Raw genomic sequence first — 14,285 nt, 5'->3', positions numbered from 1 at the left:
AAAAAACACAGTCGGTAGGAACAGATTAATACACGCTTATAAATAACAACACGCGGAGATGGGGGTGAACTAAACACAGATTAAAATCATATACTTATTGTTATTCAAATTACATTATCAATGTAAAATAATCTGAGAGCATTAAAATTATAACTATGAAATATGGAACCACGTTTTCATTCTGTTGGTCGGGGGGAAGTAAATTGCTGCTGTACCACTACAGTCACGTTGAGGTCAAATTTATCAAATGCTTTTTTAAAATGTCTAGTTTTTCAAGATCAGCTCAGGTAAGTTGTTTATTATGGCTTACTGTCATACTGGTCAAATGCCATAAATATACTAACGTTACTCTGTCAGCCGATGCTTCTGTTATGGAAAGCGTGATCTTTCTATTGAACTTGTGCGTTAAAGAGCGAATGTGTATAATGTCTGCACTCATGTGCATGGAACTATTTAATTATCATTTGAAATTAAATCTGTTGTAGTGTAGCGTTGAAAATTAGTGAATGTAGATGAGTGGTAAACGTGTACTAATGAATCAGTTGACCAGTGACAGGTAAAGTGGACAGTTCACCAGACAATAAAAATAAAAAAATTCCAGATCTGTATGATATTATTTATTCTGTAGAACACAAAAGGAAATGTTAAACGGGATGTTATGGACGCCTCAGTCACCATTCACTTTCATTAGACCGTGTTCCTTGCATTAAACTGACCGCTGACTGATCTGTCATCTGATTAAAATCTGCCACGGGCGATAAAAATTGTACTTCAACTATTAGTTATTGCGAACAGATTGTGTTCGGTCATTGAAATAAATCAACTTGCATTTCATAAATTGCTCTCTCTTTTTCCCCTTCAGCAATGGGCGACCTTTGCAAGATCCTGGTTCCTAATAGACGCCAGGATGCAGCCTCCTGGAAAGATCGCCTCTATGTGTTCAGTGCGTCTTCAAGGAAAGCATAAACCCATTTACCATCCACTGAGTGAGTACATGTGTTTACTAAGCCAACCCAAAGTCTTTCTATTCATCTCCCACCTCAACATTGATTCCGTTATGAATTGACTGGGAATGTGAAGTAGCCGAATGGCCACAAGATGGAAGTAAACGACCACTGTTTAAAATAATGTTTAAAATTATGTAAACAAAGCAAGAAGTTCAATGCATTTGCCTATTTGTATATGTAAAAAATTGCCTTTATTTTAGTTGACGTTGTCCCATTATGTGTACTATGCTGTTTCTGTATACTGTAAATGGAATATTGCATATTGTATTTTGTGTTTATGTTAAGGACTTCTGTCTTAAAAAAAAACACAGACCATCTGTAATGGTAATTTATGTAACACCTAACATGAAAGGCTGAATCTTTAATGAGAATGTTTAAAATTGCAAGAGTAAACATGCTGCAAAATCATTCTCCAAAGCTGTGATCAAGATTTATTGATATAAATTCCTGACAGGAATTACAGTTCTTCCCTTGATCTGAATGTGAAAAGCTGTTAGTGTGGCAGCTAATTCCAGAGAGATGTAAGATGTCATGACTTCTGACTCCGACGGGTTCTGGAATTGATACATTAGTCTGGAGCTGCACGCCGTATGTGCCTGCAGCTCACTCACAGACCCTGCTGATGGTGCTTCCTTCCTGAGACACGCTGGGAGTTTTTAATGAAACTCTCACTCTCTGATAGATGAATGAGCATAACAGGCCAAGAGATGAAAATTCAGGGCTGTGCAGTTATTCTGCCAGGCAGCAAGTCGGAGAAAGGAGGGGCCGTGTTTTTATTTCATGCATTTGAAGGAATAAATATTTTTGGCTAGGATTTTTTTTTTTCAGTTGCTCAGTTAAACCTGTGTGTAAATGTTTAATCATAACTTTAGTGTTATATTAGATCCATCAAGCCTTTGTTTTTCATTTAATCCTCAACAACATGGATGTTCACATTCAGAGAGAAATAGTGTTTTGACTGATGGAGTGTGTGTGTGTGTGGGGGGGGGGTGTATTTGTTTCTGTTATAGTCAGTATTTTTATTTGATGAATAGTAATTATTTACTTGTGTCTAGAGCACTACTTTACTATATATATATATATATATATATATTTATCATCGAGCAATGTCAAGAGTTCAAGCTGAATGTGCAAATTTATCATGTACATATATACATGTCTTGTTCCCAGGTGATATTGGAGATCATGTGGTGGTCATGAACACCAGACACATCGCCTTCTCCGGAAATAAATGGGAACAGAAAGTGTATTCTTCTCACACTGGGTAAACCGCTCTCTCCTTCTACATTCTCGCTCAACTGAGGAAAGAGAACATGCTTTTTACAATCTTTCATTTATGCCCTGCTCTCGGCTGTGTTTTCTTTGTGCTGACAAAGAGCAAAAACCAAAAAGGAAATCTGAGATCTGACCCACATGATTTACGATATGCATGGTGCATGTAATAGAAACAATATGCTGCTTTCCAAAATGCTTAGAATGTGACTTCTAGGTCTGATTTGAAAAACTAAAGACCTGCTTTTTCATCCCACAGCTACCCTGGTTCATTCAAACAGCTCACAGCAGCCCAAATGCACAAAAAAGACCCAACAGCTGTGAGTATCCTTCTCTAAATTTGGCTTTTGAACTGGACAATTCTCTGTGACAAATTCAATTTTGCAGTGATTTCTACAATAACAGTGTCCCCACGTCACTCACAACCCTGCCACTGGTTCAAACCTGTTCATAATTTGAGTCAAATTGCCTTGCACCTTGGAGGGAGGTGAAAATTGACTTTATTTATTAATTTATGCAAATGATGCCCAAATGTTTTTTAATAATTTCAGATAGTGGCAGTTGCAGAGAAAATATTCCCTCACAATCAGCATGCCACACATTTGAATAATAAATGCAGCGCAGACCCCATATCGCCCAGTTCTCCATCATTCTTTCAGTGCTTTTCCCAGTCTGTCCTTCACCGAACTTTTTCTCTCTCAGCGTCAGAAAGATTTTAAAGTGCTCTTTCAAGGCTCAAACACCTCAACATTATTAAAACAGCAGTCTTTCCTAGTCTGTCTGCTTCCAATATACACCTCTACAAGTGTCACCTGTCGCGGACGCGCCTGGATTGAAAAACACCCTCTCTGTCTCTCTCGCAGCCTATGCTGTGAATCACACCCGTGTGTTTTTGGAGAATTACAAATACAAGGCAGCTCAGATAATATAAACAGCTTTAAGTCTTCTCATTATATTCTTGTGTTGGATTAGGATGGCACTCGATGAAGCGGAAGTGCTGTAGATATGGAATATATTATTTGTGTGTGTGATGATATTCCAAGTCAGAACTGTGGTTATCGCACATTTCTGACACATACAGGTGATAAAAGTTCTGTCTTGTGATAGTATCATACTCCATTATATTAGTTTATTTAAGAAGAAAAGCCTGAAATGAATAGAAAAATAATTTTTCACCACTGTGGGGAAAAAAATCTACGCTTAATTGTACCCAATACATTTCTTAAAGGGATAGTTCACCCAAAAAATGAAAATTCTAATTCTAATCTAAACCTGTATGAGTTTCTGTGTGATATGATTACCGAGGATAAATTGTTAGCCCAGGGTAAATTATGAACTGTGTGAAAGGTAAAGCAAGATAAACAATTACTGAATTTACCCGGGGTTTAGAATGATGTGTTCAAGTGTTTCTTTCTTTGTTCCACTTCATTTATAGTGAGATGCAGAGTGCATATCCCTACTCTCTCTACTGTTGTTCATCTCCTTAAAGTAACCTTGACCGTTCGGTTCCACAGTGACAGTCTGAGCCCATCCATAGTCAAGGCACGCAAGCTGCTGACCCTGAATGAATTTTCTTCTGTGGGATGCAACTGAAGAAGTATAGTAGCCCAGAAAAAGCCAGCTCAGATTCATCCTGTGCCATCCTCCGTCCTCTCCAGCTGTCATTAACAAGATGAATGCTTGACTTGGGCTGAGTTATTCCAGTCGAGGGAGGAATGTATCAGGGATAATTGTGGATAATGATCAGAGGGAGGTGGCGGAGTGGTGAAGAGCGATCACCCCCTCAGACAGCTTTCATCCATCAAACATCTACCAGTCAGAGGAGAGAGGAACAATCCCTGATTAATGTTCTGATGAAAGAATGATGGGGTTGGGTTGGTGTTTTGTGGATGGTTGGATGACGGGTCAAAAATGGACATTTGTTTATTCAGGTGTTGTGGTGTAAGCAAAGGGACTGATATTTATTATTTAAATTGTTACCAGTGTGCTTAGTATATATTTGAATTTTAAATTTGACAGGGGCATGATTGGCTTTTACTTTTTGGTTGTGTAGAAATACACCACAGACACATTCTCCACCCTTTTTATTCCAATGTAAATAATAATAATAAAACTATAAAAATAACATTATTAATGTTAAATTTATGTTGATCTTTTATTATAAATTAATTTCAATAATTGTAACAATTTTTAAATCATTACAGTATTTTATAGTATTACTTTTTACTGTGTTTTTGATCAGTAAAAAGCATATTAAAGGTTAGGATAGGACGATATTTGGCTGAGAAACAACTATTTGAAAATCTGTAATCTGAGGGCGCAAAAAAATCCAAATGTTGAGAAAATTGCCTTTAAAGTTGTCTTTAAAAGTACTTTTGTCTTTAAAGTATTACTAATCAAAGATTAAGTTTTAATATATTTACGGTAGGTAATTTTCAAAATATCTTCATGGAACATGATCTTTACTTAATATCCTAATGATTTTTGGCATAAAAGTTTGGCAATGTATGGTTGGCTTTTGCTACAAATATACCCTTGCTACTTATGACTGGTTTTGTGCTCCAGGGTCACAAATCAAATTTTCCCGAGAGAGAGAGAGAGATGGCTATAATAACATGTATAATTACGTTATTTGTTTAGGTGTTATTTATTTATTTTGACAACGAGCAGAAATCGCCAAGTTTCCTTTAGAGAGAGACATTGACTAAATTTGTGGCCAAATCTCTGGCCTGTTTTTTTTTACTCCACAGATCATTAAACTGGCTGTGTACGGGATGCTTCCCAAAAACCTCACCAGAAGGACCATGATGCAACGGCTTCACCTCTTCCCAGATGACGTAAGCTCTCCGTTGATGCTCTGATTTATGTTCACTGATGCGCTGTCCAAAGTTTGACATGTTTGGAAAGGAGAAATGTGTCAGTGTGTTTGATGAATGTTTCAGTAGAGGATGGGATGTATCCGATTAAGAAGCTACATAATACAGTACTACAGCTGCAGAAATAGTAAAATTACATGATAGTAATACCCTACTGCACAATCACGTCATAATTCATCCACATGAATCCATTTGATAAATAAATGTTTGAATACAAAATTATATTTTGTATTATTATTTCTGGAAATCCGATTGTTCTGTGAGTTACAGAGTCACAGAACCTCAGCGGAAGGTTAGACAGGATCCAGTCAGACACCTGTCTCTGATCACAGTTCTGCAGTAATGTTTTGTCACAGCAGTGTGTGTGTGCAATAATACAATAATTCAGATCATTGTGTTCCATTTTAGGTTCTTCCTGAGGACATTCTGAAGAACCTGACCGAGGAGCTTCCTCAGCCCAGAGAGATTCCTCGCAAGCTCAGCGAGTACACACAGGAGGAGCGCAACGCTTTCCCCATGCTCTGGACCCCGTGAGTTTGTTTTTCCCTGTTTCGTTCTCTTTTTTTGTGGTCTGTCTTAGCCCCCTTTGATTGGATTTAGAGCATAGCCGAGCTGTCGTCCTGTGCACATGGTCTGCTGAGGGAGAGAGAGGGTGGCTGGCAGTGTGCTCTTAAAGAACTGATGCTTAATAATCCATCTTTGAAGCTGCACCCTTCTGGATGGGTGCTTTGCTGGTCCCCACACTGCAGACATCCAATCAGATTTATGAGAGCTGAGTCACCGGCTCGGAGGCCAGCCAATCACACACACAGCGAGGTCACAGTGGGAAACTTTGCACACTCATTTTTTCTAGCTACTTTTCTGATAATTAAGTGGACTGGCAGTTTATTTCTTTAGAGTAGTGTTTTCCAGCTTTTTTTCTGTGTTTTGCACCACCACAGCCCGATAAACAGGGTTCAAGTACCTCTTTATTGACACCATATTATTTTGGGGATCTTTCATTTTTATGTGTTATACGTAAATATTATGAAAACAAGAAATTTATTCTATTCAGTAAGGATGCATTGTATTCATCAGTACAGTGGCATAAGATATTTATATTTTATGAAAGGTTTCTAGTTCAAATAAATGCTGTTCATATGATTCATAAAACTTAATTTTCCAAATTAAGTAGCAGTACATGTTTCAACATTGATATTATAAAAGAAATGTTGAAAAGTTGAGCTTCAAATCATCATATTAGAATGATTTCTGAAGGATCGTGAGAAATTGAAAACTGTACAGTTGGTTGCTTTGCCATCACAGAAATAAATTACATTTTACATTTACATTTTATTACAATAGAAAATAGTTATTGTAAACTGTGATAATATTTCACAATATTACCGTTTTTACTGCATATATGATCAAATAAATGCAGCCTTGAGCATAAGAGACTTTTTTTTTCAAAACCATAAAAAAAAGTACTGAACCCAAGCTATTAAACAATAGTTCAGTATACGTATATTAATATATATACACACTTTCTGTCAAAACAAAGTCTTAAAAATATCTAGATCAAGTACGATTATGACAAAATGGCTGCACGATTATGACAAAAATCATAATTGTCGATTATTTCCTTGAAATTGTAATTGCGATTATTAATTACAATTATAACAATTTACATTGAATGATGTTTATACCATTATTTGATGCAACTGCATGCTGTATTTTTATATAAAAATAAACAAGCTGAAAACACTAAATGAAAAACTTTTAGTGCTTTTCTATAGTATTAAAGGAATACTCCACCCCAAAACGAAAATTTTGTCATTAATCACTTACCCCCATGTCATTCCAAACCTGTAAAAGACGGGAACACTTTTTGTAAGTGAAGAAAACAAAAATAACGACTTTATTCAACAATTCCTTTGTCAGCAGTCTCCTCTGTGTCTCTCCATATCACCGTATGCTGCGTTTGCTCTTCTGTATCATCCGCGCCACAAGGATGCAAGGATTGTTTTCTTCGCTTACAAAAAGTGTTCCCGTCGCTTCATATAACCTAGATTGCACATCTGATGGCAGATGGAGTATTCTGACGACGACTTTCATACCTTTTATGGACCTTGACACTGTTATTTATTTGGCAGTCTATGGGACAGTCACAGGCCTCCCTGTTTTCATCCAAAATATCTTAAATTGTGTTCCGAAGACGAACAAAGCTTTTACGGGTTTGGAACGGCATGGGGGTAAGTGATTAATGACAAAATTTTCATTTTGGGTGGAGTATCCCTTTAAGCCTCAAATGTCAACTATACATCGGATTGGTTTCTTTCTTAAAATAATAATAAAAAAAGTAAATGTATTATAGTGTTATACTAAAACTAAAATTAAAGATAAGATAACATGTAGAAAGAAAAAAAAACATCTTAACCACACAGAATAACATAAGTGGACTTTGAGCGATTAAATGCAGATTTGAGCGATTACGTAATTGTGGCATCCATAATTGTAAATGCGATTAGAAATTCAATTAATTGTGCAGCCCTACCTCTGTGTTACATGTGCTCATGTCAAAAAGACATGTTTTAGAGGTCAAGTGCTGTGTATGACATACATGCCTCCTGAGATAATTTTTCTGCCTTGTTTGGCGGCACACATGAGATCCTCCAAGCCATTTCATATCACTTGAGATTGTTACCACTGCTGTTAAACGCCTCATAAACCCTTTACATTTGTGCAGCTTGTGCCGCAACTATAGTCAATAAAGTTTCCCATCCTGAGTATTTCATTGGCACAGCACCTCTCCCCCTGGCCTATATTACTTCTGGACTTAATAGACAAAAGTTGTGGCATATAAGCACTTTTTTTCCTAACCAAAACAAAACAATTCTCAACATTTTTAATGCAGGGTTTGTATTTGTTTTCCAAATTATAACATATGACTGATAAGGGCATTGCTGTTCCTGTGACCTTAAATGAACCTTTCTGTGCATGGCACATGTGACTGATGAATTCATTATAATGATATCATACAAGGCGGTCAGATGAATCTCAAAATATGAAATTGAATGGCTTTATAGGTGCTGTAGAAGATATTGAGATTTGGAAACTGCAGTATTACTGCGGGAGGTATAAAAAGATGAAACGAGTCAGAAGGTGCGGTGTGGCCCGGGGCTGCTGTGAGGAGCTTCAGCTCAAGGAGATTTACCCTCTCATTCTGTAGATTTGATATTATTTTAGTGTTAAATCACTGAACACTGAAAAACAAGTGATGCTCTTCCTCAGTTGGATTTAAAGGTAAGCAGGGTTCCTGCATTTCAAAGGCAGTTTGTTGTGCCAAAAGATGTACACAAGAAATTGATATGTAGTTTTACTCGCTAAGGAAAGGCAGAGTGCTATTACTCTTCAAAGTGGCTTGTTATTTTCACCTGGCAAAGGATGAGTGACGACAAAATGTTCAACTATATATTCCCTTGTTGTTAGATACAGTCATTTGGTTCATTAACTCGAAACCGTATTTGAATATGTATTATTCAATATTATATGAAATTATAATATTCATTCTTAATAATGAATTAAGTCTTCATGTTAAATTCAAGCTCATGGTTTCTAGGGAAGGGAATCATAAACAACTGAATTGTTCATCTTAAGAATCTTGGTTTCTCAGTAGTTCTGTTAACGAATCTACTAGTAATTTTCAGGAATAAATATTTGAAGAAAAATAAAGGAATCGAAGTCCATTGACTGTTTTAATAATAAGCTTAAATCAATTTGTTAAAAAAATGGTGTTTACACATATTTAATGACTTCAGAGTCTTTTTAAATTTGGCATAATGCAGTAGGCCTATATATACTAAACAGTAGTATATATATATATATATAAATATATAATTTACACATTCTCACAATTAGATGAGATAAGTTGTGTTGTGGTTGATTCACTAAAAAGAACCCGCTCATAAGAATCAGTTGACCTTTGATGTTTTTGATTCACTTAAAATGACTCACAAGAATCAGTTGTTCAGGATTCTAAATACAGTCGCTGATTTGGGTGCTTTTGTTTCACTGAACTGACCCAACTCATAAGAATAAATTATTCATGATAATGCATAGTGTCTCTAACTTGAGGTTTTGCCTCAAAAAGGGTCAGGCGTTGTTTTGATATCATTTGTCCCACATTGTGTTTTCTAGTTGATCCAGTCCAGGCAGCTGGTATTTGAGGCTCTAGATCAAAAGTATGTGTGGTTGTTTTTTTGTGTTGGTTAGTTTGGGGTCGCTGTGTGATGCCCAGATGAGTTCATATTCCTCTCAAACAAACACTGAGACATTGTGTGTCTATTTCTACCTATTTTACCTTTCTACCCATATGACTGGTTTTGTTTGTTGTCCCCATTGTATTATTTCACACAAGCCGATTCCTCCTGAGGTGCCACATGGAGCGTGTAATTAAAACATATCGGCGAGAAGACGACGACAATGTGATAATGAGACGGGTAGATCTCCTGTAATTAAATTGGTGTAAAGCAACGTGATGTTTGTTTGGTAACATTTGATTGGCTGGTAAGCTGGTGAGTCAAAACATCCTTTTAGTCAACAGTCTTACCACAGCTGTAGTAAATATGAAATTAAAAAGATTGTAAATTTGACTTGCTTCAGCATTTATAGGGCATTAACTGGCTGGCAGTTTGATGTGTCTCTAGGCTCGAAGATTTTGAGAGGCATTGCTTTATTTAATGTGGCTGAACCACAGCGCTTCTCTTCTGTGCCAAGAGGTCTGAGAGTTTAACCTTATTTCACCCCTCATGCGTCTCTCTCTCTCTGCATACGCTGTCTTTTATGATTATAGAGCTATATGCAAATCTTTAAAAATTTTATCATGTCATTTACATGTCAGAATTAAATGCACAGCTGACGATGACTCAGCCATTTGATTTAAGTGTCATGTTGCGGTTATTATTTTAAGTGCTTGTAAATGGCCGTTTACACCAAGAACAACAGCTATAGAAAGTTTGTTTTAAAATATAAAAAACAAAGTATATTTTGGCTTTGAGGTTTTTTAAAAGTTGAACCTTCTACTCGACAAGACATGGCATAATTTAAGAATTTAAAAGCAGTGTTGATTAGTGTGTGCAACAGTGGATCTTTATATACACACAGAATTAAAGTCTAACCTGATATTAGCTAAAACATTGGCTCGATTCTTTTGCAGCCTTGTAAGTACCAGTATTTCCTTCTGGAAATGTAAATCCGCTTGGTTTCATTCTCTTGTAATAGAGTTGCTCTAATGAGAAACTTGGCTCCCAGCATGCAATTGGCTTTTTTAGAGTTCAGTCAACAGTGAGATGCCGTCTGAAAATAATGAAAGCTTCCATTATTGTTGCACTCTTGGAAATGATTTAACTGCTGAATTAGTAGGTGGCATGGTAATGGCTAGTTAACATTAATTACAAGGACTTTCAATCTAACACGTTACAATAAGTTCAGCATGAAACTTAGTTTCTAATTGATTATTGATCATCTCGGCTGATCTGTGCAAGGTTGTGAATTTGTATGTATGTGTGTAGCACGTCTTCTACTATAATCGTCAAAAAACCCTGATTGGTTAGTATCTGGCATCTGTAGTAGAAAAACAACACATTCTTACAGACACAGAATGCCTGCAGTCATCTGAAATACCAGTAGCTGACATTTAGAATGTATTTATTAACTCAATCAGGCCCTTGTTTGAATCCCAATCTCTGGATTTGCTGAATTGCCAGTTGTTATACCACAGTACAGCACAAATATGCCGTTTTGTATGTATGCCAGTGCCTTGACAGCACAAACGTGAGTCTGAGATTTCTCAGATCTTTGTTTCTCAGACAGTGCTTGCCATGTATTATTTAAGTGCCTAGAAAAGCAGTCCTCTCGGGTCTGTCTCTAAATGATGGAAATGTTTAACGATTCTGAGATGTCAGATCAGTCTTGCCTTGTTTTTGTAGGTTAAATTTTAATTACATCTGTTGGACTTCATGTGATTCATGTAACTCTGAACTGATAGTGTCTTGAAAAGATGCTTTTATTTACTCATCTTGGCTAATGTTTTAAAGTTTGCAATTAATTTGAATGTAGTGTTTCATTTTTAAAAACAATTATCAGTAAAAATGTCTAATAATCACTTATGTATGTGAATGTAGGACATGGAAGTGGCAAATAATAATGTTAACACAAACTTTTACCATCATGTTAAAACTGAAGGCTGGCAGGCTAGTAGTTAAGAGTTTGAAAGTACCAGACGGAACCTATTTATAAAATATCTTAAGTTATATATAGCCTAAATTCACAGACATATTCCTTTTTTTCCCATTATGATTCAAACTGCGATATGCCCTTCAGTGTTGGACATGGTAATATCAGCAGTGATCAGATGCCATCCTGAGGCAGTGCTTATGATGGTGACAAGGTGACACTGTTGTCATGGTGATGGATGTGTCTCTGAGTGAGACCCTTAATGTGGGTCAGTGTCATTACTCTGCGGGCCCCTGGGCCCCTGACCCCTCTGTCCTTTTTTGGGTCTGTCTCTGGCTGGACAGTGACAGGGTGTTGAATTTTTAACCTTGAGATGAAATTTCCTCAGTAGCAGATGGCATACCTACATGTGACATCATGGATACACTGCTGTTCAAAGGTTTGGGGTCAGTAAGATTTTTTCAGTGTTTTTGGAAGTTTCTTTTACTCACCTACGCTGCATTTATTTGATCACAAATACAGTGAAATTTGTGATATTGTGAAATATTGTGAATCCAAAGTTCAAGCATGAAACTCTAGATGGCGCAGTCTGATAGATCTAACTCAATCTGATATAATGACATTATCACATGGCGCAGCTGATTGGTTCTTTTTTTCGAATGAGCAGCAAATGAGCTCGCTTCTCAACATTCAAATACTTGGCTATTACTTGATGTAGCAGTTGCAGCAAGCTTCAGAAACCCTGCACCTTCCCCAGCTCCACCTGTATAGATCTGCTATAGACACAGTGGATTTGTGTATGCTATAGGGGGGTTATTTCCAAGAGTTGTCATGACTGAAATTAAAATAACTGTTTTCTATGCTAATACATTTTAAAATGTAATTAATTCCTTTAATGTAAAGTCATTACTCCATTCTTCAGTGTCACGTGATCCTTCAGAAATCACTCTAGTATGTTGATTTGGTGCTGAAGAAACATTTCTTATTATTTTCAGTGTTCAAAACAGTTGTTCTAAAAGGAAAAACTGACCCCAAACTTTAAAACAGCAATGTATTTTTTTTTTTTTTTTTACAGTTTCTATCTGTAACACTGAAGTTTTAATTAATTGTCATATAAATGAGAGGAAGCACTATGGGATGTCACATCAAATTATGCATTGTCTCTCTGCTGATATTCTTAAATTGCTCTTACATGAAGTAAGCACAGTATTTTGATATTTTATGCATACAATAAGGGCATAGTAATCTAAGCGGGGAAACTTTTTAATTAAAATTTAATACCGGTGGAAACAAATCACTATATTCAGTGATTCAATTTTTATTTATTTTTTTGCTTCCAGGTTCAAAGTTAGGGGTGCACCTGCGCAACTAACAGCTTTACAAAATTGCCTACCCTCATTAAACTGTGATAATGTATTTGTTGACTACAATTTGTTCAGATCAGTCTCTAAGGTTTAAGTTCCTGTTTTGTTTCATTGGTCATTAGCAACCATTTCAATCTTAAGAAGGCACAATAGTGTGCTTGAATATTGACTTCACTTTTCTGTCTATTGTATGTTCACAGGCCAGAAGACTACAGGATGAAATGACCATCATAAAGCAGTTTCCCAGATCTTGCATTTAAGTTTGTCCAGGAGTTTGAGACTTGGAAATGTTTGTCTTTTTTAATATATTGTTAATGTAAAATAAATAGTCAATTTGTCAACTTTTGGTTATGTTTGATATTTAAGCATAAACATATACCTAATAGAGATCATTTATGGATAATGTGTATTTATCTAAACCTCAGCAAAGGCAGAAAGGTAGCTGGACAGCGTTTAGTCATGACTGTGTAGTAATATAGCTCAGATTCATTGGCCTTTGCTTGTCCTGTAAATGGCTTTAGCAGCCTCTCTGAAGCCTGATCCAGCTCTAATTCAACTGCTGCTTCAGTCTTAATTAACTTCATATGGCTCTATAAGCCCTTTCTGATGCTACTTTGGCCTGAAGTCTGCTTTACTCATTGTGTTGGGATGGAAACGAAACGCCCTTGTTAGTCACTGCTGCCTTTTGTGATGTTGGCACGGTCACATTTCGTTTTTTAAGTAAAGGTAAAATTGAGTTTGCTTGTAAAATGTGATTTTATGAAGAAGGAACTTCAGAACATGTTCCATTATTTGAGCTCATTAACCAAACATGGTTATTAAAAAGAAAATCTGTTGTTTTTTAAATGTGAAATTAAATTTTTAATCCATTTTGTGTGAGCAGTTAGCACACAGAACAGAAAACCACAAAGGCCAGACGAGACATCATCTCGAGTCATTGTTGCAGTACGATTTTATTGGTTACAAAAACAAATAATAAAGTAAAAATAAATTACTTTTTAGATTCAAAGGTCTGGTGATGAGTCTTTCCACTGGCACCCGCTTTCGTTCTGAAAGGACGGTAGACCACAGGCCTAACTCTTAACTATTCAGGTCTCTTTCACAGTGAGCAGACCCATTGGAAACAGGACCACAGAGACACGGAAGGATGCCATACTGAGCTCTTTTATACAAAAACACTTTGAGAGCTTTCACTGCATCCCCTGCATGACACTTCATCTTATAAGACCATATGTAGAGGATGTTCACATAAATGTGTGATAATACGATTACGATCCCGACAAAATGTGTGGTGTTACTGTGAAGTACTGTACCAGTGAAAAATTAGGCGATTAGGTTCGGTTCATTTAATGCATTTTTAAGTGTGATTAAGAATTCAGCTTCTCATAAATAACTGCTAGTGATCAAAAGCATCAACGGAGGTATTTTTTCTTTCTTTCTCTAAACAAAATAACTTAATAGCCAGTTCCAGATAACTGCAAAACGCTGTAAACATCTGTGAAATTTGTAACATAGTAGATCACCAATTTGCACTTAAAAAAATACACAAACTG

General features: G+C 36.4%; 1 protein-coding gene across 1 annotated transcript; it reads left to right on the top strand.

Moving 5' to 3' along the window:
• Window positions 1-73: 73 nt before the first annotated feature.
• LOC109076521 (39S ribosomal protein L13, mitochondrial) lies at window positions 74-13,741 on the top strand. The gene is made up of 7 exons (XM_019092213.2): window positions 74-287; window positions 863-986; window positions 2,178-2,271; window positions 2,539-2,599; window positions 5,030-5,116; window positions 5,564-5,685; window positions 12,933-13,741. Exons 1-7 carry the CDS (start codon window positions 156-158, stop codon window positions 12,955-12,957), a joined length of 645 nt encoding a protein of 214 aa, XP_018947758.1. The 5' UTR covers window positions 74-155; the 3' UTR covers window positions 12,958-13,741.
• Window positions 13,742-14,285: the final 544 nt, after the last annotated feature.

The sequence above is a fragment of the Cyprinus carpio genome, chromosome B16 (assembly GCF_018340385.1).
Source record: "Cyprinus carpio isolate SPL01 chromosome B16, ASM1834038v1, whole genome shotgun sequence".
Lineage (NCBI taxonomy): Eukaryota > Metazoa > Chordata > Actinopteri > Cypriniformes > Cyprinidae > Cyprinus > Cyprinus carpio.
The sequence above is the reverse complement of the archived record's forward strand: the minus strand, read 5'-3'. Positions and strand labels throughout refer to the sequence as shown.